The sequence below is a fragment of the Pagrus major genome, chromosome 7 (assembly GCF_040436345.1).
Source record: "Pagrus major chromosome 7, Pma_NU_1.0".
NCBI classification, from domain to species: Eukaryota; Metazoa; Chordata; class Actinopteri; order Spariformes; family Sparidae; genus Pagrus; species Pagrus major.
Window position 1 is genome coordinate 22,049,674 of NC_133221.1, and position 27,072 is coordinate 22,076,745.

The 27,072-nt window shown below is 41.8% G+C and overlaps 1 protein-coding gene across 1 annotated transcript; it reads right to left on the minus strand.

The window, feature by feature from the left end:
* Positions 1-1,859: 1,859 nt before the first annotated feature.
* LOC140999425 (pleckstrin homology domain-containing family G member 4B-like) lies at positions 1,860-25,761 on the minus strand. Its single transcript, XM_073469795.1, has 28 exons — positions 25,732-25,761; positions 16,359-16,556; positions 15,758-16,215; positions 15,487-15,634; positions 14,759-14,928; positions 14,541-14,647; positions 13,947-14,126; positions 13,609-13,812; positions 13,389-13,509; positions 13,150-13,243; positions 12,661-12,747; positions 11,750-11,866; positions 11,534-11,632; positions 11,106-11,257; positions 10,413-10,551; positions 10,171-10,293; positions 9,881-10,078; positions 8,966-9,514; positions 7,162-7,502; positions 5,726-5,975; positions 5,387-5,476; positions 4,788-4,889; positions 4,563-4,667; positions 4,307-4,477; positions 3,594-3,771; positions 3,357-3,473; positions 1,987-2,183; positions 1,860-1,880 (listed from the first exon to the last, which is right to left on the minus strand). Exons 1-28 carry the CDS (start codon positions 25,759-25,761, stop codon positions 1,860-1,862), a joined length of 4,746 nt encoding a protein of 1,581 aa, XP_073325896.1.
* Between the last annotated feature and the right edge of the window lie 1,311 nt (positions 25,762-27,072).

Below are 27,072 nucleotides of genomic sequence, written 5' to 3' on the forward strand. Positions count from 1 at the left end.
TGCTGGTCCTGTCGTAACTGTTCATTGCAATGATGATAATAAATACAACCTGTTCTTCAGGAAAGTAAGTTACCCATATGAAAAGAAACGATTAGTTTGTTGAGTCAGTCAGAGCCAAAGCCGCTTTTCTTAGTATAGTTTCAGCTGCTTCATTAAGTTGTTATTGCATTGGAGCTATCGCAGCTGATGTTCAGTTCTTTAAAATAAAAACATGGTTGGGGGTGAAGAGGATTCTCTTGGTGCAAAAGACCAAGACACATATTCTGTAAAAAACACCCCACATATTCTCGAAATACAGTATGACCGAACCACACCACCCATGTGGAAGTCACTCTGTCTTCATTGCATGGGTGCTATGAGTCTATATGTGATGTAAGACAACCACATTTGCATGATTGACATATGATACCAACACACCAAACCTCAATTTCTTCCACAAGACAGAGCTGACTGCCTTGTGACTGCATCACCACACAAAATAACTTCTTTCACGCGATAAACCGTCCGTCTGTAGGACGACCAGAAGACTGAACAGCTTCAATGGGCTTGTGATCTACAACAATATTAAGGCACAAATTAAAGCCAGATTTTATCTTTAAGTTTTCCTCAAAATTACCTTAAAAAAATCTAAATATTGAAGTCAGTGGAACAGATAATAAAAGTACTCAAATAACTGGGACTGTCCGTCGTAACAGAGAAATTGGACATTACGCTGGGAGTGATTATGAAGACGAAGCACTTAACAGCTACACTTCACATTCACCTATTTACACACACGATCATCACACTGATGGCAGAGGCTGCCATGCAAGGCGCCAACCTTTTCATCAGGAGCAATACAGTGCTTCCCATTCAAAGTGTGTCACGATATGCCCCATGCTAGCTGAATATTTCCACGCTCAGTTTATACGCTCAGTCATTCACACATCCACTTACAAACAAATCAAGCAGCCGTTGAGAGCAATCAGGGGTTCAGTATCTTGCCCAAGGACACTCTGACATGCACACAGAAGGTGCCACAGCTGTCCCAAATGTAAACTGTATCTCTTGTCTGTTAAAAACATCTCACGCTTTACAGCTACTGGGAAGAGAGCTTTGACTGTGGTATTCTTAGATGAAGAAACAGCATCATCATCATTCTCACCTCCTGCAGAGAATCCAGGGTTAAACTTCTGTTGATTTCCCGATCATAATGTCATCACACTGCAATACAAGATATAAAATATTTTACCATATTAAATAGCCATAAAACAACAACTCTGTAGCATATGAACCTGTTTGTATACTGATAGTATTTAGGCTTTCATCTTTACACTAACAGATCTTTTGCAAAATCTGCTATAATTAGCGAAATAACATGTTATCAAGACCCTGATTCATTGTCTTCAGTTCATACACACAATACATACATAGATTTCACCAGGTCACACTGTTACACCTTCGCCTGTACCTGAGCACTAGCCAGATGTGGCGGTTTTGGGGCAACACCTGGTTTCTTCATGGTAACTGCTGGAGAACTGTTTCTCCTCAGGCTGGGGGTCCGACAAAGTGGTGGGCAGGTCTTTGAACTCTGGGATACAAATGAGGAGGAGGAGTCCACCACTTCTCCACCAATGGCAGACAGGCAGCTGCGGTCTGTGCTGCTGAAGAGGTTGATGCATTCTGTAGATGATTCAGTGCTGTCCACTGAAGCAGAAACACAACAGATGCTTTAGAGAAACAATGAAAGGTGAAGTTTGCTCGACACACTGAGAAAACATATAGAAGTCGAAATTTTTTTTCATATTGTCCAGTTGTGATATATATCAGTTGTAATGCATGCAAAGCTGTCTCCCACTGTGTCGTTCCTGATGCTGACATCAGATGCCGCCAAACCGGCACTGTAAAAACAAACTCACTCAGAGGATGATGAACTTTCCACTGTTCAAAATTACGGTGAAGATGATGCTGATGAAGATGATGAGTGTTGAGTTCGTTTTCAGTCACAGCCTCAGGGGTAGAGCAGACAGCAGGACTGGTCTCCACCCCCTGCAGCTGGTTCCCAGGATAACCAGCAGGGGGCAGCGAGCCCCGTCCAGAGGAGGAAGATGATTGGCTGAGGGTGGTGGAGGCGGTGCTGCCAGAGCCAATGGAGTGTGGTCGTGGATATTCTAAGCCCCTGTGTGAACAACACGCCACAGGGACTGACGACAGACATAGATAGACGTCATCAATAAGAACATAATGGGCTCGGTCAGTCAGCAAAGAGGGCACAAGCACGACTGTTGCAGTTATTTTAGGGAAATGTGTTTGCAATTTTTTTTTTTACATTTAGTTAAGTTGTTAGCTAGTTTTGTTTTGTTAATTGTAAAACAAAATGTAAAAAAAAAAAGATAATTAAGTAGTCTAAAAATAATGGAAAAATGGAAACAAGACTAAGTCTACGCCATGCTAGCTGCTCTGTGAGGCTGCACTTTATGCAGTAGTGCTTTAAGCTAAATGCTAACATCAGCAAGCTAACATGCTCATGTTATATTCAGGAGGTGTAATGTTTAACATATTTATTATTTTAGTTTAGCATGTTAGCATGCTAGCATCTGGTAATTTGCACAGCTGAGGCTGATGAGAATTTCATTAGTTTTGCAGGAATTCGGCTTTAAAATATTGAACAAATTAAAAAATGTAACCTGATGATGGTGCTGGATGAAATGCCAGGGTTTCAACAAAGTTGAAGAATGTCTGAGCCAAATTTCATCGCAAACAATTCGATTGCTGTTGCAACATTAAGCTCATGGTGGCACTAGAGGAAAAGTCATGGGATCACCAAAGTCAGTAGGATCAATCCCATGGGGACAATACAGGTTTGTACCAAATGTTGTGCCAATCCATCCAACAGTTGAGTTGAGTCTGGACAAAGGTGGTGGACCAACCAATTGTCACTAGCATGGCTAAAAACACTTGAAATGTCAATCTCATCATTAACCAATGGAAATTCCAACAAATTCTGTAACAAATCCACAATTAATGTAATATTTAGATCATTTAAAGATGGAAGATAAGGGTATATATATCTGAAATGTTAATTAAAGTGTCCATTTTATTGCAAAATGCATACATAATTATGGTAGGTCAAAAGTTGGCAAGGACGTTACTCTAAATCTAGTAGATGCTTTTAATTTACAGTTTCAGTGAGGGCTTTCACATTTTCCTTTATTTTCTAAAGAAGTGGTTTATTGTACATCATAAATAAAATGCTACTGAAGTTGGTTTGAAGTGTAAAATGTTCTCAGTGAAGTAGCTCATCTGAAGAAAATATTTCAAACTAAATACACTGCAGCTCCGTCGTAATGATGCGTTTTGTGTGTGCGGCTCCTTACTTCTCCCAGGCAGCACACAGCTGACGGCTCGGTCACAGATGGCAGCATCACTATGTTGAATGTCCATGAAAGGTTTGCGGCCCATTCCCATGAACACCCTCTCCTGCATGCGCAGCTCTGGAACATACAGTATATTCACAACATGGGTTTTTCAAACCTGTAAAGAACTTCGTAAACTGTACTCTTAGGTGAGTGCATTATAAAAAATAAGATACACTGTTGTGTTGCTGTTAAGACCTCTACTGTGAGCAGCCTGATCCCACAGAATCTTCTCCAGGTCGGTGGTCCAGGCTTTCTTCACCTCCATGCTGCAGGCCTTCAGGGTGTAGGTGTCCTCGCTTTTTCTCCTGCGGAACCAGATCTCAAAACACAAACTACTCAAACTGGAGTTGTGGGTCATCCCGATGTCGCTTGTCTGGGAAAAAAAAACCCCACAGAGACACAGAAATTAAATTGATGGAAATAATCATATGTGATTGAAAATGCCAGTAACCTAGAACATACTTTAAATTATGACAGAAAAAGGTTGAGCATTAAAGGTCCCATGGTTTGCTAATTTTCAGGTTTATACTTAATTTGGGTGTCTACTAGAAAATATTTACATACTTTAATGTTCAAAAAACACATTATTTTCCTCATACTGTCCATTGCTGCAGCACCTCTATTCAGCCTCTGTCTGAATGCTCCCTTTTAGTGCCTGTCACTTTAAAGGCCCCCTCCCGAATTGCCCAGTCTGCTCTGATTGGTCAGCTCTCACAGGCCTGAGCAGTAAACGCCCACAGAATTTCCACATAAGCTCTGCTGGTGTTTTTGTAACCACAACCATGCGGGGGGCGTGGCTGAGGGCGGTGTCTGGATAGTTGTGACCTTGGCCTACTTTATAGTAAAAAAAAAATCACACTTCTTCAAAATGGGACCTTTAATACTCACCGAATTTTAAGTGTACACACCTTGAATGACTGCTTGTAGACATAAACATCGTTGCCAATGTCTGTCCTCTTGGTCTTGCTGAAGAGGATGAGATCTTCAAAGAGAAAGATGCGGCGGATACATTTCTTCTTCCTAAAGAAAACTGTGAACTCATCCTGGCGGATCAGTTGGCCCTGCTCTTTTAAATTCACCTGATATAGCAGAGAAAAGTGCAGCTGTTAACTTCGTTTAACTACTGTGTATCAAGTATACCTACGTCTATCATTCATATCTTACATCACAGTCCTGGATGGCGTCCATGGTGAGCAAATCGTTGCCATGGCGCATCTGAAACCGAACCAGTTCTGCGGCAGCTTGGATCTCAGCTTTCTCACGCTCCCTCTCACCATTTGTCAGATCAGGTACATATGCCGCTGGGCCACACACACTTTGTGCGCACACACTAGTAGCGTGCAGTGTATCCTGGATCATGTCTTTTGGCCTGTATGAACCAGCCAGAGCCAGAATGTCCTGCAGCAGGAGGCTGTACTTGCTGATCCTCTGGATGGGCCTGAGAAGGTAGGATGAAAGGTCCATCATGTCCCCCAACTCCTGCTGCTTCCTCTGTGAGAGGCAAGAAAGTCCTGGGGTTAGGGGTGTGATCACTACTACAGATGTCAAAGCTGGAAATGTAAACATGTTGGCTTCTCTTTCAATGAAATACACTCTCCTGTTTTGATATAACTGATGCTATAGCAGCATCACAGCCAACTTCTTCAAGAGTCACTTCTTTCATTGGTCGTCACACCTAAACAACAACGTAGCTGCCAGTAGTTCCTCACAGGACGCTGATTGGTTCAAACACTGTGTTCGGCCACAAGTGTATAGCCTGGCAACATGGATTTGCAAGATCACATAATCTCCCAAATCCTGCTGCCTTGCAAGGTAATTACAGAGACAATGCCCTGAAAATCCAGATTTTTCTTAAGGAAGATGGAGCTTGTGCACTGTCAGCACAGAATCAAAGGGATTTAAAACTAAAATCTGCTTTAGAACATGAGGTGAGATAATCTTCCACTCGTATGTTTCAGTTGAGAGAAAGCCTGGAGACATTAACTGACCTTAAAGATGTCATGGCGGCGGTGAAGGATCAGGGCGTCTGACAGAGGTTTGTTCTTGCTGTACAGAGCGTATAGACCAAAACTGTCACTCTGTGGAAAGAGCACAAGTTAAACCTCATTAGAAAATGTATGTTACTCATGAGCCAACTTTAACTCACAATCATATGAGGATTAGTACAGTGATACAATAATGATAAAAATGAACACAATCAGATAAATACTAAGCTTAAACAATCGAACTTTTGCTTCAGAAATCAATGAGAATTTCAAACATTATATACCAAAATGATACAGTATATACACACATATACTCGTTACAGTTCCACAGTGACTGCTCACATGTCTGAGGAAGCAGCGGGCCACCATGGCGGGCTCCCTCTGGCAGGCCTCCAGCTCGGGCAGGAAGTAGTGGCTGTGGAAGTCGTAAAGCTTCTCCAGGTTGCCGAAGATGACGCCTCGCTTGCCCCTGAGGTCCTGGGGGATGTCTGGTCTGTCCAGCAGGGGGAGGTAGTGGGTCAGGATGTAGCCCAGCGAGCGGACGTACTCCCTCTCTGTGAACACCAGCTCCTCCAGGACACGCTGCAGCCTCCTGGTGACACAAACAGAAGAAATACCAACACAGACTGTTCACACATTTGAATTAGGCCTATATATTTATTAGCTTGTATTATATGTATATAACTCTTTTCATTTCTGCAAGTCTAAGATTGGTAGTGCATAGTGCTCCACTATGTTACTGTTTTCCCCCCTTGTTTTGCTTTATTTGCTCAATGATGCTGCATTATTTGATTCCCTGTTGTATTGTAATTGTTCATTGATTTTTTCAACCTGACATCGGCTCTTTGACCTTTGAATAATAGAAGATAAACCACTGGAGGTCAGCAAGGAAAAGATTCATCCAGTCCCTTACTTTATAAATACAATTAGACCCTGATGATATTTACTTAATCTTAATGCATCATTAGCATCACGTTTTCTTTTACATGTCAGCAGATGACACAGTGATTTGTCATTTTTCTCTCTCTACATGCACTGAAAGTAAACATGTAAAAGTATGGATGGATTAAGAGAACACGCCTCTGGGCACAGACACACAGACATAGCAGCTCCTCTGCTGTTGCACATATTTAAATTGATTTACTAACCGCCTGTTTATATCTGGCAACACAATGCATCTCCAAATGCATCTCAAGCTACCACTTGTAATCAGATTTCACTTCCTCTATAGGCAAATGAACACATGCATTACGAGGACAAATGGACACAATGTTTTCGGCCCGAAGACAGAAATAACTTCATGTCTAACATATGATGAATGTTAAAGAGCGGCCAGATAATTAAGATCTCTTTCATAGACAACATTTCACAAAGTTTATTAAGTTTCTCCAACTTGATTTTTTAAAGGGAGTCTGGGGATCTCCAGAATCTGCAGCAACAAGGAAGTAGCCTGAGCAATTGGATTGGATTGCATTAAGGATCAGCAATGAGATACATTGATCTCATTACCAGCAGTCAACAGAGGGTCTGTGTCTGGTAGGCCTGTTCAGTAACCCATCCATGTAGAAAAAGAGGAGTGAAGAGAATCAGAAGAAACGATACCTGTAGTACTTCACTGTAAGCTTAGAGACAGAAAAGAGTGCATAGAATCTCATTAAGACTCACAGGATTAGTCAAATTAAAGGCATTTCAGTGAATTTTCTCTGAAAAAAAAATCTTAATTAAGATAGTTTTTATCAGTACTGCAAGCGAATGTCGCCCACATGTAGTAAACTTACAAGGCACTGCTGGCACTCTCCTGTGAACTTGCCAAACAAAACCCCCCCTCGTATCTTCCAGTGGGCAGGCTGGAGTGTTTGCAGCATAAAGTCCCGTTCCCCTCCGCAGCTCCCTGTTCACTCATGCATGGGTCTTCTGAGCAGAAGCTTCCGTGACGAGAGATCTGGAACTTCTGAGCCTCCTGCAGGATCCGACAAGACGGCTGACCATGGTGGGAGCAGGACGACGGAGATCGAACCTGCTGCTCTGGAGGTGTGGACGGCCCCGCCGTCACTACCCCTGTGGTGCACGAGTCCTGGCTCACCGACCTCGCTCCAAGACCTCGTCCCCATGGAAACCACTGGCAACCGACAGTGTGAGACTGAGACAGAGCAGCGGCATCTCTCTCACTCCTCGCTCTGCTGGCCTGTCTCCTCCTTGCCTCTCTTTCTGTTCTCCTTGATGACCTACAAAATGATAAAGAGGCACCAATACTGCGTCAGAACTCAATGTTTAATCATCTTCTTAAGAATCAGACTTAAGATAAAAGACACCAAGCCTCTGCTGTGAGGGCCCTTTAAAACCTCTTCAACCCCACTGACTCACTGGTGGGCCAATTAGCACAAACTCGTGCTTTGTGTCCAAGCTTTGTTTCCAATCCATAGAACTTTTAATCGAATTACAGTGGAGATCCAAAGATTTCAAAACGATATCAAATATGTCAGGTAGAATATTGGAAACATTTGAGTAAAATGAGTATGCATGAGTATTTCCATTCGATGGAACAGTGCAGCCATAAAGTCATTATTTCACACAGTATTAACATTATCAAGCTTCAATGAGGAGCTGGAAAAGTTGAGACAGAATAAATATATGACACTGTCCAACAGTGTGGAATAAAATGATTTGTCCATCCTCAAGAGGAAATGAAAGGGGAAAACTAGAGATTATTTTCCTCCCAGTGTTGGTATTCTTAATTGATAGTATGTTATGGTTTGTATTATGCTTTTAATTGATTTTGGAATCATTTCAGTTGCTGCATTTCTTTTTATTTATTACTTACTTTAGCAAAGTGATTTATAAACTGTGCGATTTAAGGTTGAGTATGTACTTACTTTGCTGAAACAAGTATCGAGAACAGATAATGTACTTTATGTACCAGTAACATTCAAGTAAAAATGTGTCTGTAATAGAAAACTGTAGCAGTAAAACAATAAACATCAAAGCCTAACCTTTCTCTTTCACCCCTTTGTTCTTTCTCTTCCTTTTAATTATATCTATGTATATGTATGGACATACACTTTGAACATTTAACATTCAATTCAATTTATTTGTCCCTGGGGGCAATTTAAGGCATGTGGAGTAGTTGTACATAGACACAAAAAAGTCAGCATGTTAAGTACACAGCATGTTAAGTACTCAGACACAAAACAAGTCAGATAGAATAAAATAGACTAAATAAACTAAAAGATATTTACATTATTTACATGAGGTGCAAAGTAGCATTGAGGTAGGTTGGGTTGTGCATGAAGAAGCAGCAACATCTATGCAGGTACTTCACTTTTTATGTATGAATTGTGTTTTCTGTATGGGTGAGTACAAGAACAAAAAGTAAAATGGCTAGAAATTGTGAAGACATGTTCAAAATAACAGGAAATGTATCAACGCTTTGTACTGACATAGTGAAGTATTTTATTACCTGTCAGGTGACTGTGTAGTGACCTTTGACCCTGGACTGGTTCCAGCATCAATGTGATCCTCTGGTTTGACAGCTGCAGTTGTTGTGTCTCTGCCCAGGATCGGCCTTCTCTTCCCTAAATCCACCTCTCCTGACATGATGTCCTCCCACTGCGGGTGCCGAGGCCCGGGTGTCGATTGTACCACCAGGCTCTGGCCACCAGGGGATGCTGTCTGAACATTAGTGCTCACCACATCAACATAATGTCGATCACACCAGCTATCAGAATCTGGTTGTTGGTGGAAAACCTCATCCAAGTCCTGCATCCTCTCCTGAAGCTGCTGTCTGGCCTCCTGACATGTCAGCCAGGCTACGTTCCAGACACGCATCCCCCTGGAGCCCCGCAGGGCACTGGCCTGGGCCTTCACCTCCTGAAATCTCTCTGGGCTGAACTGGAGGAACCTGTCTTGGAAAGTCTGGAGGATGGAGCTGTCCTCGCCTGACAGGAAAACACTGGTGCTGGTTGGACCTGGGCCTTGTGCAGCGCTTGATCCAGACTCTTTGTTTTGGTGCTGTGTCGGCTGAGTGTTTGTTTGATTGACAGGTGTTGTAGTTTGGTCATGGTCTTGCACTGAGTGGATTCTAGCATGACTCTGGTCCAGGTACTCAGTGCATTCACTGGCCAGAGCTGTAGCCTGTTTGATTAAAGATATTTGATTATGCATGAGAAAAAAGTTCATGTTCTTTATTTCTTTGAACATTTCTTTTTTATTTATTGTCAGCTTTTTAGTTGTGCAGAAAAAAACTTAAATCAGTAAGTCACGGTGTGATTTTTTCATTATCGCTGTCAAACGCTGTATAGCTGTGTAATTGTATTTCCTTCAAAAAAAAAAAAAATTTCAACAGCAACATGAATTTGCACATAAATATAATTGGACGAACAACCAAAGAGACTGAATTTGGGCCTCAAACTGGGCTGAACAAGTGTTTCTACATGATAAGAACACCAGCCGCATACTGGTCTTGATTACTTGAATTCTGAACACTGATTTTAAACCAACCTGCTCACAAAAATCACACACGTTAACCATGATCTGCAGCTCCCTGCCGCACGCCTCTGCTCTGCACAGAAAGTCCTCCAGGCCCGACTTGAAGGTGCAGACTAGAGCCCCGAACACCTCTGACTCTGGGTAGGAAAGCCCACTCTGTGTAAGTCGCTCCGCCTCTGACACTAACGTCATGGCATGGTGCCTCCGGTCCTGGACGGAGGGAGAGAGAGAGAGACTCAGACAGAGAAACACAAACACACAGCTGCAAAAAAAAAAGAAGAAAAAAATAAACGTAGACTTACATTAGCTTCAATAAGGAAACCAGTGAAGCTGTTGAGGATCTGCTCCATTCTGTCCCCGGAGTCCTCGACTGATTCAGCCTCCAACAGGTGGCGCTCTCCCTCTACATTAAACCACTGCTGCATCTGCAGGGACAAGATGCAAAACAGTAATATATTTTAGATATTTTGCAATATTTTGAAAGTAGTATTCATCTATTCATCAATCTATTCATCAGATTTGATGGTAAACTATTAAAATGCACCTGCATGAAGTGTCCCTCCATCTCTCTGAGTTGCAGCAGATACTCCAGATGTTCCAGTGACAAGTTTGATCTCTGCACAAGGACGTGAGCCTGCTCCTCCACTTGGTTGTACAGGCTGGTCACAGAGTCCACTGCATCACTGCATTCAGGAAAAAAAAAGATAAAATAACATGTAAAATTATTAACTGGTGTTCTTGGAGAGGATTTGAAAGGTGGATAGGGTTACACCTATCTACACCTAATAACACAGTGAGGTCCTTACATTACATTACCTGGGAAAAACTGAGGCACAGAAACATTTAACTCTTAACACGTTTTCTTTTTATCTTCTGCACAAAGTCAGTTGGTGAGTGTTATGGCTTCATTTTGATCTCAAAACTGTAAAAATATGATGGTGTGTCCTCTCTAGGACGATAGGCTACTGTTGGAATATGTGTTTCTGTCCTGTGTATCTGAAATCACCTGCTACTGCTGCGTCACAAAAATGAGCCTGAAAGTGAGCTGCAGCTGTGCAGTTTCTGAATTTTTGGTGTGGTGGTTGGCAGGAATATGTTTAGGTGGTTTATTTTTTCACAGCAAGAACATTCAGTCTCAGGGTATCAGAGGTCATGTAAACAAATTTACTCTCAGAAAGTCTGTTGAGCCAATAGCTGGGTTGTTGTGTACATAAAGCAGGTGAGAAGTTGTGTTTACCTGAGGTCTTCACAGTGGGGGTATTTGAGGTCACTCTCCTTCCTCAGCCTTGCAAGGATGGCCCCACCCTCCCTCTGCAGGTTGACCAATCGGCTGTCTTCCAGCACATCCCTCATCAGAGTCCTCTGGTCCATCATGCACTGCTGCACAGTCTGTTACACAAAATGATATTTTAAAATGACCAAATGATACATAATATATCAACAATGTTGTTGATATGACGTTGCTGCTATTTTGTGAAGGTAATCTTAAAAGCTTTTTTATTGTTTGCACTCTTTAAGTCATTGTATGGCAACAGGAGCTATTATCCTCATAAAACACACTGTATGAGCTGTACTATCACTGTAGACAGAGCAACATAACTCAGGATAAACCCAGCTTTCAAGGCCCAGATAAGAGACAGCAGTCAAGTGACAGCATTAAGGTACCTGCACAGTGTCCATCCTCTGGGGCTCCTCTAACTTACTGATGGCTCTCAGAAGGAGGCTGGACGCCTCATAAAGATCAGACACAAATGGAAAGAGTTTCTGGAGAATGAAAAATGCGGACACAAATAAATCACGAGCAATGAAAAAACAACTGGTACACAACAAGATTAGAGAGAAGAGAGAGACAGAGGTAATGTATTGATGGGACTGTCTCACCTGGTGCAGCTCCGCCCAGTCACAGTGGCTTTGAGACAGCGTGCCATCCAGACGGGAGCTCAGCTGATTCACCTCCACCAGTTTGACCAAGGCTTTCATGGATGTCACCACTTCAGTCTGTTTTGAGTTAACAAGTGTAGAGTTATACATTTTTCTACAATGCTGTATATTAACTTTGAATTCTAAGACTGTAAAGTTCATTCTTTTCCTTTAATTTAATTCAACTACTCTGGTACCGAAATAAACTGGAAACCTTAAAGGTGCACTACAAAACTGTTAAGCAACCTTTTTAAAACCTTATTTAAATCTTTACCTTTGACTCAAACTAATATTTTAGCATCAAGGACAGAGGGGTCAGTAACCTACTGCTGGTATTTGTTCTATGTGACTGGGCCGGATGGGTTTACATGTATATTTATTATTCCTCATACTTATATTTATAGCTCTACATTCTTTTCACTAAAACTGCTTTCCCAAGGACAATGAACAACCAAGTGTATTTCCAAAATGAGCACAATTTGGCTGATAGTGGTGTGAAAAGCAACTTTAAGTGAGTACGTTCGATGACCTCTTAAAAATTCAGATAACTAGATACTAGATAAGTGAAAACTTTGACCTGCCGGTGGCAGTAGATGAAAAGTTCCATGGTATTTCACTCAAAACATCATTAGGATGGTCACTGTGACTGTCAAGTTTTCATGGTAATCTGTGGGTTCTCATGATACAGTATTAGACTGGACCAAAGTGATGAGCCAAAGAGCCAATATTGCCATCCCTCATGGCTAAAAACACACTGTGGTCCAAGAGGTCAGTGCCTACTCAGATTAATTACCCTTTGAGGAAACCAAACAGAAGTGTTTCTCCATGCACAGTGTGTTATAGTAACAATGGCAAAGGGGGAATAAGCTGACCTGGATGCCGGGACACTTCTCTGGTCGAAGGCTGTTGTCCTTGTCCACCAGCAGCACGAAACTGTTGGCTGCCTGAGGAATCTGCTCCTGCAACAGTTTAACACTCTTTAAATCCTACTGAACTACACTTACGTGTAAACTGAACTGAAACAGTATGTACTTCAAAAAACACTTGCAAATACGAACTGATTCATCCAAACATTCAATTAATAAAAAAACCTCTTGAATATTCCTCAACATATTTATTCATTGATAACAAATAAGTGAAGGAACAAACTTTTTTCACGTTACACAAAACTGTTCAACAAATCAAACATCTGGATATGGTGTTTATGCTGTGGAGCTGATAGTCAGCATCATCACTGACATTTCACTCAGAGTTTATCGTCTGTGAACGCAGCGCTCCACAGCACTTCAGCCACGATTAAATAACCCAAACAACAGTTAACTCTGTTCTGCTGTAGTCAGCTGTTACGCACAAGTTCTAACCTGAAATGTCATCAAGGCTTTGTAGAGCTGCGGTTGAGGAGTTGTCTTCTTGGCATCGAAAATGAGCGTCAACCCAGCTTCTCTGATTTCTCTCCTAGACATAGAGATAAAAATGAAAATTCGCACAGTGACCACAAAGATGCTGAAACTTCCTTCCAGTATGACCTTAAAGTTACAGTTTGCCTGTTTCAAGTCTGGTGAATTCATTCATCCCCTGACACATGGCATATGGATGTTACCTGGTGATAGAGTGAAAGTAGAGCAGCATCTTGAAGAGCTCCTGACTTGTTACAGCTGAAGTCCATCCCTGGTGGTCTCCATAGAGCTCAACTATTGCCCTGCCTGTCCTGTCTCTGCCACCTGAAGGAAAGATCAGTCAAATCATTGAGCGTAATTTTCATTTAAATCATTATTATTATATACATGTATATATATATATATATAAATAGACTAATGTACCTGTGAGACATCCAACTCCTAGATAGAGGGGGTGGGCTCTGGGGTCTGGGGATCCCAGAGGAAGGTGGTCTGGTCTGGGACGAGTAGAGGCGGGCTGGAAGATCCTCTGCGGCTCTGCTGCTAGAGGAGGGTTAGTCTGTGATGGGTTTTCCATCTGATGGCCAGTTCTGCTGGTTGTGGATGTACCGACAGGCTGAGCACCACCTGTGGAAAGTAGATTGATTTTGTTGTAGTAAAGCTGAGGAAGAACCAGGCTTTTATCTGGTTGTCAACAGTGATGAAATGAGGGTAATAAAACAAATTGTAGTAGGACATGAAACAAGACAGTCCCTCTGTACCTGGGATGACCATCTTTCTCCTGTTGATCTTGGGTGAAACCAGTCGAAAGGCAGTGCTGTTTTTACATTTGACGACATGCAGCTGAGGGATCTCTGCACATGGGTTAGTGTTTTCTCTTCTCCTAACATTTTGACCTTCAACAATCACCAGCTCACACTTCTCTGAGGTGTCCACCACAGCTGTGGACAGGGAGGAACATCTTCCATCTGACATGGATTCTCGTCTGTTCTGTGATGCTGCATGAGACCTGGTAAAGTTTGGATTCACTCCAATGGAACTGGATCTGTTTTGTAGCCTTTCACGAGGCTTGAGGGTCATGTTTATCGCTGAAAATTCACCTGAACTAAACGGTAATCCGTGGTGTTTGGCAGAGATCTCATGTGACTGTTGAGGATCATTTCGGCTTGACGAAGCTCTATCAGTATTTATCCTTGTTCCTGCTGCTAAATTTGTCCCGTTCACATTAGGTAAATTTCCATAATTTTTGACAGAGTATGCCTCCCTTGGTTCCCTAAATGGCAGTGTTGTCCATTCAGCTGTCTTTTGTGGTTGTCCACCAGATGTTAAAACACTGTTTACCCTGTAATCCATACAGGGGGCGCTGTTCGTATCTCCTGGTTTCCAATATGGAACAGTGTTCTTCTCTCCTGACTCCTTACAGAAGGCTCCACTGACAGAAGGGGTTGACTGGTGTTGCATCCTAGGATCAAACCATGTTTCTTGAACATTACAACATGGATCCCCTGTTTCTGTCTCTGGTAGTCTGTCATCACACTGTGAGAAATCTCCATCCTCCTCCACCACAGCTAACATGTTCCCCCTCTCTTTCTCCTGTCCGAAGGGGACAGGGTTTTGTATAGCAGCCTGGTACGAGTCCCTGTAACGACACCTCAGCTCCTGAGCTCTGGAAACCTTCCCACCTTGTCTTCTCCTCATACACGGGGTGCAGGGTTTCTCTGAGAACTGAACCGTGCGGATACACTGAGAAGGTTCGAAGGAGTTGGGGTGAGAGAGATGGGATTGGGAATGGTGGAGAGCTGATGGAGGTACAGCTTCTGCAGACATGTTGGGCCTGAATGATCCAGAAGCCTCTGATCTAGAATGACTTTGCATTTGTGGTTTTGTTGCTAACTGCACATGTGCTTGTGGCTGTGCTTGAGGTGGTGTCTGTGTGTTGGGATGTCTTTGTGTTTGCCTGTGCGACTCCACTTGTGTGTGTGGTTGCATTTGTGCTTGTCTGTGTGGATATCTTTGCTTTTGGGGGTCGATTTGTGCGTGTGTCTGCATTTGCCTGTCTAATTTCTGCTGTTCCTCACGTACTGACTGAGCTCTACCAAAAAGCATAGTTGCCTGCAGAATATCAATATATTCCCCTTCTGCAACAACTTGGTCAGCTGATCCACTCCTGCTTGTATCTTTATGTTTATCCTGCTCTATATTTTCACTTAACTTTGCAGGTGTGCATGTACCTGAAACAGTGCTTGTTTTCACAGCTGTATCAGTCCCAGTAATGCAGCTGTCCCATGTATTAGGGGACACCCAGCCAATAGGCTTAGGTTCTGTTTCAGTCTCTTTCACTTTGACCAGTCTAGATGAAGAGGCAGCTCTGGTATCCACCAGGCAGAGCGACACAGCAATGCCGTGCTTGGCTGGACATATTCTGGTCTCCACAGAGAAGGCAGAGGGATGTGAAGAAGATGTTAAAATTGAATTTTTAATAGTGACAGGATACTGTTTTGGTGCAGATTCCTTTGGAGGAGAAGGATGAAAAGAGCGATTTGATGAAGAGTTCTCAGGAAATTGAGAAAGAGGTGGAGGATGAGGAAGCGGAGGTGGTAAAGGAGGATTTGCAGGAGGAGCAGAGGCCATGCTACTCCCAGCACACGTTGGCACATCCACAAACTCAGGCAAGGCCACCCGTTCCCATGGTAACCTCAGCACGCCCTGCTCGGTAGCGAGCAGGCATTGGCTGAGAGGCGTTCCATCGCGGCCCTGGTTGATCTCCTCTAACCAGTCACGGCTGAATATACAAGGATAGGAGGTCTCAGGGACTGGGGTCTCCTCAACTACCTCCAATCTAAGGCCCTCCTCTTCCAGGAGGCTGCAGACAACGATGCGAGCTGATTGGTCACAGAACGGGGCCACCTGGAGGTAGAAGTCACCCGGCTGAAGTAGCAGGGGATCGATGGGCGCGAGGTGGACCACAACTTGGTCACGCAAACACAGAGGCCAGCCCTCACACAGGAACAGCACATCAGAGTACTGAGCCTAAAGGAGGACAAGGACAAAGACAGGTTTCAGAAATGAGAAGAATATATAAGACTATATTATTATAGAATATTTCTAATTATGATATTAATTCCAGCATAAATCTTTGTCTCTTTCAACTTACATACAAAACAGTGACTTACACATGCAGCCTGCTGCACAGTGTCTAAAATGTGCTTGGCTGGGACCAGAAAGTCCAGCAGGCACCGCAGAGCATCTCCCTGATAACGACTATCAATGATTTGGAAGAGCTGACTGAGAAGAGTGGGAGCGGTGGCCTCGAAGGGCGGGTACAGCACCGACAGCAGGTTCTGGATCGAGCCTTCCAGAGAATCAAGGTTCTGAAAACACAAGAGAGAGAAAGCAGAGGATTAAGAAAAGGACTAAGGATTAGTTCATTATTTATCAGTTACACGGTAGGCAGGCCACGATCTGTCCAAATCAGTATTGTGAATTACTTCTCAAATTTAAAGTGACTCCATAAATACCTGTCCTTCCACCTATTCACATGTTCAACCACTCAGCAATGGAAGAAGGTGATATAAACAAGAAGTCATACAACATTTCATCCTCAGTTCTACATGATGAAGCAATATTATTACCTCGGTAAGTCGTTTGCTTTCAGAATTAAATATTAATGCCTTTTGAATGAAATATTTCTGCTGAATCACAGTTAGGACTGCAACTGACAGATCAGCTGCAGATTTTTGTCAATAATTATTTCTATTGATCAGAAGTGGGGAGTAATGAAGTACAAATATTTTGTTACTGTACTTACTGTTACTGTATTTTACTTGACTATTGATTTTTCTGACCACTTTTGACTTTCACTCCCAACAAAATTCCTGGACCTTCTACTCCTTACACTTTCAAAACAGGCTCGTTACTTTAGTTTTGATGCATTTGAGGGGAATTATTGATTATTTTTAATTTGCATCTCTGCACGCCACCTTCCCAAAATCACAAGACTGATTTCAACCTATCAGTGCAAATGACGCATGGCAGAGGGAGACTTAAATGAGGAGAAAATGCTGTTCTCGGGGCACTTTACCAACCCAAAATGTCTGTATTTGATGTCCTGGGAATGAGACTCAACAACTAGCAACTATCTTTGTGGTGTGTTTAAGAACAGCTCGGACAAATCCTACTGATTCTATCTTTAGGTTTAACCGTCTTTAAATTATATTCATATGACGTGAGGTTCAGTTAGCTTTTCACAGAAATGGCCAGTATAAATGTCTTTTATACTTTTTACTTTCATACCTTGAGGAAAACTTCATAGCCTTTACTTTCTTACTTTTACTTGAGTAAAGAAGTTGAGTCAGTTCTTTTTACTTTTACCTTTGTATCTGTACAGTAACTGTACTTCTACTTGAGTAAAGAATTACTGATTATTGATTACTATAAAGAAATACCGAAAACTGTCTCTCACAAATTCCAGAAAACCAAAGAAAAGTCTTCATATTGCTTATTTTTGTCTGGCAACATTCTTGAGATATCTAATTGACAATGATATGATGCGAAGTAAACCACACAATTTGACAGGTTGAAATGTGACATTTATGTGAACTATGAATGTCAACAAAACCATTTACTGTAATGCACTGTAATGCTACACAACAGAAGACCTGGAGACAATCACATTCTCACTGGCGTCTCACAGTAAATTACACAGACGTTGTCCTCAACCTCATGACCCGCTGAGAGAATAGCCAAACACAAACACTAACACTCATCATTAAACATATAGTGAGCCGGCCGGACAGCAAACATCCAGTAAACACAGAGTGTGATGGCTGGTCTCAAGGCTAGCTAGACCCCTGGTTTATGGTTTCACATTCCCTTTGACCTGAACTTATGGCCCGCTACCCACTTTTAGGCCCTGCTTTATTTAGCACAGCAAAGGCCACGGCAGCAGACCTCGCTGGTTATTGTACATACAGGCATGGCTGAGGCTCCGTGGGGAGATATATGGCATCAGGAAGGGTGATGTGTGAATGTTGCTGCCCTTTTTTCCCCCTCAGGCATGTGGTTCAGTGTCATTTACTGTATGAGATTACATTGTCCCGGTCAGTGTGGGAGCAGGAAACAGAAAACACAGATGCTTCTTAAAATTCTCCTGTCGTGAATCAAATAAATCACTTTCAGACTTGGAACTATTACATTTATTATGACTATTACTACTACTACGAAAATACATTTATTCACTTGCTCGTGTAGAGTTAAAGGGACAGTACACCCCAGAACCAAAAATACATATTTTTCCCGGCCATAGATATGAGTGCCTTCTCTCAAATATAATGGAACTACATGGCACTCGGTTTGTGGTGTTCAAAGCGGCAAAAAAAAAAATACATTTGAAAAACTCATCAGCAGTGTCTCTTTCTAAAAGTTATAACCCGGATGCTGAAGATAATAAACTGACCTTGTTGTGAGCATTTTCACATCAGAACAAATTCTTTCCGTATCACCACACAGCAGAAAGCAAACATTTACTCATGGACAAAACATTAGTGCCATCTAGTCCTATTATATTAGAGAGGAGGCAGACATATTAACTGATGATATCTTCAGGACTCGGCAACTCGCATCAAAACACTCTGGATGAATAAAAAGGCAAAAATTTAAAATATGATATGAAAAATACGTATTTTTGATGATGATATGGGTGTACTGTCAGTTTAAATAAGAAGATCGATATCAATCTCACATCTGTTCGTCAAAATCATTCCCAGCTGTTGTGATAAAGAAAGAAAAACATGGATGTAGGGAGATTCAAACAGAGGAGGGTGTGTTAGGGTGTGATGAGTTATGTGACCTCAGACTGACACTGGCTCGCAGCCTCTCCAGCCCTGTTATCTGCTGTGCATCTCACTCTCTCCACCTTTGAAAAGGAAAAATGTAGCACTCTTTGTCTTTAAAATGCCTGTATAACAAGTGGACTTTCTCTGTGGTATCTCTTTCCTGTTTTGTATATATATATGTATGTTTGTTGTTTCTTATATATCTGCTTCCGCCTGTTCTCATGTTTTTCTCTCAAGCAACAATCGTCATCCACCCTCTCTGTCCTGTCCCCTGACAGTATGATCTAAAAATGCTGGACTCTCAGGCCCCACAGCTCCAGAAACAACACCGTGACTCAGAGCTTTCTGGTCAGTCCAACCCCTCCCCGCTGGGACAGAACACTGATGGAGGATGAGGATGGTGGTAGACTCTGAAGCACTTTATGTACTGTAAGCAAATTTAGCTTCACAGCTCATAAAACTTTAATGAAATGCTTTCCCATCCTGAAGACAATGAGCACCTGCTTCATCAACTCTTAAATGATGTGAGTGAGTGTTTGTTCTCAGTTGGAAGTGAGGGAGTGCAGAAATTTAAATGAATGTGACCTTAAGAAGAAAACTAAACAGTGATGTTGGGTTCGGCCCCCTGGCAACGATGATAAATGAATAAACATGAAAAGGATAGAAAGCCTTTGGAGTGCTTATGAAATGAGAGTGAAACTTAAGTTGGAGTGTATTAACACTGCTGGTAATATGAGTCAAGACACATCAGCAGCTTACAGGAACACATGCACAGGCTGACTTGCTGTTTATTTGTCTCCAGTATGTAGTGTATGAGTGAGCTGTATGGGCCTGCCTGTCTGCCCGGGACTGTTGCTGCAGATTCACACGGCTCTATATAAACACTCGACCACTGAAGGAAATGGCGACGCTCACATTACTGTGGATAAGATGTCCCAGAGCGAGAGCTTAGGACAGTTTGAATATCTCTGTCCAGTATCATTATGAAACAGAAATAGTCTTTGCACATTCCTGATTTCAGGCAGGTTCCTGACTGGACGAGCACAAAACACTTAACAATGAAGAAAAGGAAAGCATGCATGATGACATTCCTGTTGGATATTAATCTGCTCATGTCTTCAACTGCGACATTACATTTTTATGATGTTTTTGGGGTATTTCGCATTTCATTTAGAGAGGGAGAGAGGGAGGTGATGACATGCAGCAAGGCCCACAGCCTGATTTGAACTGAGGCTGAGGACGTTGCAAAAAACATGGCACACATCTTAGATTGCTAAAGTAAGCCGCGATGATGACCCCTACTGTGCCACCAAAATGATGAATTCATTTAAAACCTGGTAAAAGATGTGGGCAGATGGAAAGAATAAAAACATTCATTTTTTATTTATAATAGAGAAACTTGTATGAGCTGACCAATCAGAGTAGACTTTCAGACAGAGGGGGAATCCAGTGCTGCGGCACCAGACAATATGAGAACAGTGATGTGTTTTTCGAGCATGAAAGCATGTAAAACTATTCTTGTAGTAACCCAAAATAAAATTAAGAACCTGAAAATGAGAAATATGTCTCCTTTTACTCAAGAATAACTAACCTCCCCTCAGAGTCATATGAAGTATCGTCACAAATATTCAGTTTGTGTACTGTTATGAACATTATGTATACAAGTTGCCTGAGAAATATGTGAAGCACAATAAGCACAAGTGATGTCATTTGGCCGAACTTCAAAGTCACTACAGACACTGATACTGTCTCTAAATGAGCATGAAAAGAATCCATTTCCTGTGTTTACGTCTGCGGTTTTTCATCTTTAAGAAAAATAACAGATTCCCCACTGGATTACACAAACTACTTAAAATGGTTTTCCTGCTGCCCACACAAAGGGGAGCCGAGGGAAAGACATGGGTTTATGTACATTTCATTAGTATCACTTCTACAAGTGTGGAATCACGTATTGCAAACAATGTTGACTTTTCAGGAAACAGTCTTGTTTTTAAGGTTGAAATGACAATATCCTCTACTCAAATGGGTTTTTGGAAAGGACAGACAGACGATGTATGCATGTAATATTCCAACTGTGAGCATGATGAAGTGACGAATGAAAAGATAAAGCTACAGGGGCAAGAAAATGTCAATCAGAAGACGTGTGTCTCCAGTCATGGCAAAAGCACCATTTTTAATGTTTCACGTAACTTTGGATGGAAGTCGTGATATATTGATGTAAAGTATCTGATATCACACTAACAGTAACACAAAGCATTTTTGACAACATTTCTTTCACATGTAAAGTGCTTTTCCTTTTGAATGTGACAGTTTTTTATATTATTTAGTCACATTCAGTAACCTTAAGCCTTACAGCTCAGTGACAAAGTTAAAACTCAGAGTCACTAACACTGGAAAATGTCTCATTGTGTAGCACTTATTACATGATTTAAATCCTGTTAAGTCTACTCTTTAGAGGAGACATTTGGTTGCTTACAATCTCAGACTTTTCTATGAATTTCGAAGTATACAAAAGAATATTTACAAAGCCATGTCCATGTACCCTCCTGCTATGCCTCATTAGAATACAAATCAGAGGATGTATGAAAGCTCTTCAATGTGCCTGTTAATCACCTGAAACATCATCATTTTTAGATGCCGAGTCAGTAAGGGGACAAGGTTAGAAGGATGTAGGATACATTCTGGCCAAATGAAATGCATCAGCTAATTTCTGCACGGGTGCTGTTCTATGTCCGACCTCTAATCTTCCTGTGGTCAGAGGGAACCAAAAAGAAAACTTCTTTTTCAGAACTAAAAACACAAAAGCTAATATTATAATTCTGGTCGGGTTTATGACCATATAGACTGATATGAAGTTTCCAGACTAAAACATTTGTTCATTAACTTCCCACCTCTCCATTCTCAATCTCAGAAACAACCTTCTTAATTCATAAGAGTGACACAAAACAATTTTATTCACGGCAACGTGTCATTAAGAGATTGCTTCTCTCCAAATCACAGCTTAACATGTTTGCTGAGCCTGAACTGTTCTACTAATACTACTTCCCACTAATTTACTGAGTGTTATGTTGAACAGCCATAGCTAAAAATAATGACAGGAAGTGGACATGAAGTGCTGTGAGATAAAAAGGGTTTTGCCAAAGTGCTACAAAATAATTACACAACTCTGTTCAACACTAGAACTCTGCTTCATTCAGGTGTTTGCTGCTTGTCTGTATCTGCCCCTTGATTAAAGGGTAACCCCACCAATTTTACACATTAAAGTGTGTTTACATGTCTTTGGGAGTACTTCTCCCCAAGAGTATTCTTAAAAAGCAATCGGATGTCATATATTACTCTACACAGCATATGGCCTTCTTACAAGAGAAGCAGCCAAGTGATTGATGACACAACTGCCGATCACTTCATCTGTTGTGAAGTATTTTAAACATATTGTGTAAAAGTATTTTCATGATTAACTGAAATGCACGACAAACCTATGTAAAAACTAAAAATATGCACCTTCCTTTTTGTTTTCTGGTTGTATATTCCATAATGTTAAATCCCTCTTGTTTTACAATTTGTGTGATGTGAACACACAAAATAATCACAAACAGACTTTTTGCATTTACATCACCATCTTTTCAGCAAGAGGGACTTCCTTACTAACATCCCCGTCATGGCTCTCTGATGATCTGCACATGCCACTGACAACTTTCTGAATGACCAGGAAAGACAGAAGTGACAAAAAATCTGAACTATTTTGTAATTTGAGGAGGAAAATTCAATTGTGCAGTAAACAGATTAGCTCTGACGCAGAAGTTGTGCAGTGACAAACCGCAGAACAATCGATAAGAGCGCAGACTCACACCAGACCAGCGATGAAGAGCCTCCTTGTTTGAACAGATAGATGAGATTCTTTAACAGCTAAGAAGCAGCATGTCATCGCATTTTCTGAAGTTTTCACTTCTGTTGTGGATTAAATCTACACATCTGCAAATCAAACTTCAAGCATTATTTCATTTTAACCCTAACCCCCACTACAAACTAATTTAAATAACTATCTGAGGCACCATCTTCACTAAGTCTGTTAATGCTGAAATCTTGAGTCCAAGGAGTCACTTAAAAAGGAGGTGGTTCATTTCAAGGAGTTACATAGCAAATACGCATAAATCTGATTAAATAAGAGGACAATGTCCTTGTTTTGACAATTTCATTTTGAATCTTCATATATTAGAACCACGATGGATGAATAGTTTACAGCCAAAACAGAGATTTGAGATGAAAATACACACATCAAACCTTTAAGACTGCCCAAAAACATCTTGTATCTCTTTTGAGTATCTCTTGTGTAAATAATTTACTATTCCAGCTATTTACAGCTTGGAAAAGAGTTTGCTCAGAGAAAAGGTACCAAATTCCAACTTTCGTCCAGGGAGGCTTTACTTTTTTGGAGTAAATGGATGTACCTAAGATGCAACGCTGTACCTTTTAACCTAAGAGCTGCACCTTTAGACTAAAAGGTGCAAAGAGGGTGGCAACAAGTGTTTTCTTTCTCTTTATCAGTTTCTTTTTTGACTCCAACATCTTGTGGCTCTCTACCTCAACACACCGGGTGACATCCGAGCACAAGCAAATCACTCTGAGGTCGGACGTAAACACAGGCTGAGTAGAGCTACTGTACATGACCACTGAGGCACCGAGACGGCCAGACGGTATATTTAGTAGCTTCACGGGGATCAGCAAATCGGAGCATGCGGAAGGCAAACACTAATCATGACGGCCTTGATCAGCAGGACGGTTTGAAGGTGGCTGTAAAGTAGCAGTCAGGAGGCAGAGAGGCCTGTGTTTAAGTCGTTAAAATCACGTCAGGGAATTATGAATGAGCCGAGGCTTTGAGCTCATCTTCAAACTCATCATGAGCGAGTTGACGTGTCGGCGCTGCGTGTGTGCGAGAGGCGTGTTATTATATCAAAGTGTGGCTTAGCTTTCACTGACATACTCATCTCATCTGTAATTAGCCCACAGCTGTGCTTAATGCAACTCACACCGGCAGATTTCATAACAAACAACCAGAAACGATCACTTAGATACAGGAAAAACAGGTGAAAACACACTTAGGAACTACACTTAGTCACGCTAAACAGACCCAACATGAAACTATATGATGTCTTGTACGATTATTATTGTACTAATTATAAAGCTGTATCTGATGTTTGAGTGTATTCATGATGGGCAGCTCAGCAAAAACCATGGCTGAAAGAGACTCTCAGGGAACCTTTGAAGCACTGATCTAGGCAGGGAAATTATCAGTGTACAGTTTTGCTCAGAGAGTAAAAATGAACACTTTGCAGTTGTCCACACCCATCAGAGTTCAACACTTTGAACAGCTGCTTCAGAGCCACATCAGTTCAGTCAATGCGTCAACTCTGTCACAGAAAACTTCTTTGTATCATCAGACATGTCGCTGTGCATTCGGAGAGCATATGCCGCCTGTTTTCCCAGCCGAAGCAGAGGAAACCTCCATGTAAAGGCGAGGTGATGATTTGTAGTTTTGCAAACAGAGCTGTTGAGCTGACTGTTGCGTATTTCCATTGAATCATCCGGACGGGACAAGACGTCTTTCTGCTGAGAGATAAAGGATTCTCTGTGTAACCTGGTCAACACAGGAACAAATACCCAAACATTGAGGTCACTCCCATAACAGGAATAGTCAGGTTAATGGACTCTGGCTTCAACGACATGGCAAATATGCAGGAAACAGGGCGGGAAAATTGCAACACACACACGCACACACAGAGCCCTGCCAAATCAAACCTACAGGAAAGTTGGGCGGGCATTTTAAAATTCAGCTCCCTACATAACATTCTCCCAGTCAGTGAGTGCCAAACAAAATCTACTTTATGTACAACTAGGCACACCCTCTCTGCACTAGAGGTTGGTGTACCAACGCATGAAAATACACACTGTGCATTCAGAAAGAGGCCAAAACAATAAAAGAACATGTCAAACTATAAAAATTCAAAACCATACATCATTTCCAACATCACCTCCGTGATGCTGTGGGACTGTTTCTCCACACCAGATCCTTCCCAGCTCCCGCATGACACACATGCCAGTGAATGTAGGTCCAGGAAGGAGGCAGATACAGTGGCCGGTTTGTGAAATCTGCCTTAATGCTCTGTAACCTGAGACCTTCACCTTGAGTCAAAACACTTCAGCAGCAGAGAGCAGCGGCCAGTGAAAGCTATGGGAGCTATGTTGTACGTTCTACACGGCGTACATGCATGGTTTAACACAAAAGGCTACTTGTCAGGATGTAATAAATAAATGACTGCGGTACTATTCTGGAAAGGAGACTGTAACGGTCGTATCTTAGATGTTAGAAGGAAAGTCTAGAGGTGTGTTAAAAGATGTTCAGGGCTGCCAGTACTGATTTTCAATTAATTGATTAACCATTTATTCTATAAAATGTCAGAAAATAGTGGAAATGCCCATTTAATTTCATCAAATGACTTGTTTTGTCTGTCCAACAGATCAAAACCCAAAGATTCAGTGGACGAAATATATAAACAGATGAAAGCAGCAAATTCAGTCTTGAATCAGTTAATCCATAAAGATTGCTGTCAACTCATTTGATGTTCAATATTTAGCTTGTTGCTTTCAGCACAAAAGATAGTATTCAGCACTTTCAAGTCACCTTCTACAGCAAGAGCCACATAAAGCACCTCACCCTCCGCTGTCGTCTCACAGCGAGGTGCATGACGGCAAAATGATGGATTACGAGTTGAACGCCAGGAAGCTGAAACTCCACAGGACATCCAACGCCTTCAGACAGGTTGGTGTAATAGTGTCATATTTACAAGCTCTGCCAGAACTTTATATGAGCAAAATAAATCAATACCAAGTGTCTAACAGATTTTACACCCTGCAGGTAATAGCTACTCTATAACAAGAGGCAGAGAGGAGAAAACAAGTCACTTAAAGTGAGTGTTAATCTTTGAGGTCCGTTTAAAGTTGAATTATTATTCAAGGGTGACAGTTATAGCGGATAAAGACAGAACAGGATGGAAGTAAAAGCATCGCACAGCAAACAGAGCAGATTGTCATATTACCATCTTCCTTTCTGCACGCCGTCTTTCCCAGTCATCACAACAGCAGCGTTCTCTGAAATAATCCAAACGGAGCGATAATAATGTACAGAGCTCCTGCTCACTGGCTGCTGGACCAAAATGAAATCCATTCTGCCCAGACACTCGTTCACAGCTGAGTGAGTGAGGACAACCTTAAGCCAGCTGGATGAGCATTCGGCGAGTCCTCAGCTGAGCCGCATTTAAGTATTTGATTTGTCTTGTTTCCTCTCCTCTCTTTTTCTCTCTGTGTGCCTCTGATTTACTGAGCTCTCTCAGCTCTCTGTGTTTGCTCCCTCGCAGCACCTCAAGTGCCGGGTGCTATGTTTGTCTGTGAGGGGCAGCGTGACCAAACATGAGGAGAGGTGAGAGAGGGAGAGAGAGACAGAGAGAGAGAGAGAGAGAGACAGAGAGAGAGAGAGAGAGAAACAAGCCTCGCAGTAAATCCAAGTACATGCAAGTGCAAAGTCTTAGCGGCATCTTCTTACACTTCATGATCCTTGATACCAATAAGCCACTGCCAGCCAACATAAAATGATACACTGATTCAGTATGTGTGTTTGCATACTTGTATTACTCACATTGTGAAGGTATAATGTAGTCAAACTGTCACATTGTGAATCGTCACCTAGTGGCACAAAGCTGGTCCCCACAAAGTAAAACATTTCATTTTCAGGTAAGAGTTGAAGTTTAGCATGCAGGGCTTATGGTTTGGATCAGGCTCCAGGGATGTCGATGTTATATCTGACAAAAGTGACAACAACAATTTTGGGAGTGTATCACATCGAAGGGAGATAAAGATGATAATGAAAATAATTGTTGATTTTAGCCCTATCTGGTGATTGTTTTCATGATTAATCATTTAGTCTAAAAAATATCAAAAAATGTTCTTCACAATTTCCCACTGACATCGTGAAATTGCTCCTTTTGTCCAACCAAAGAAT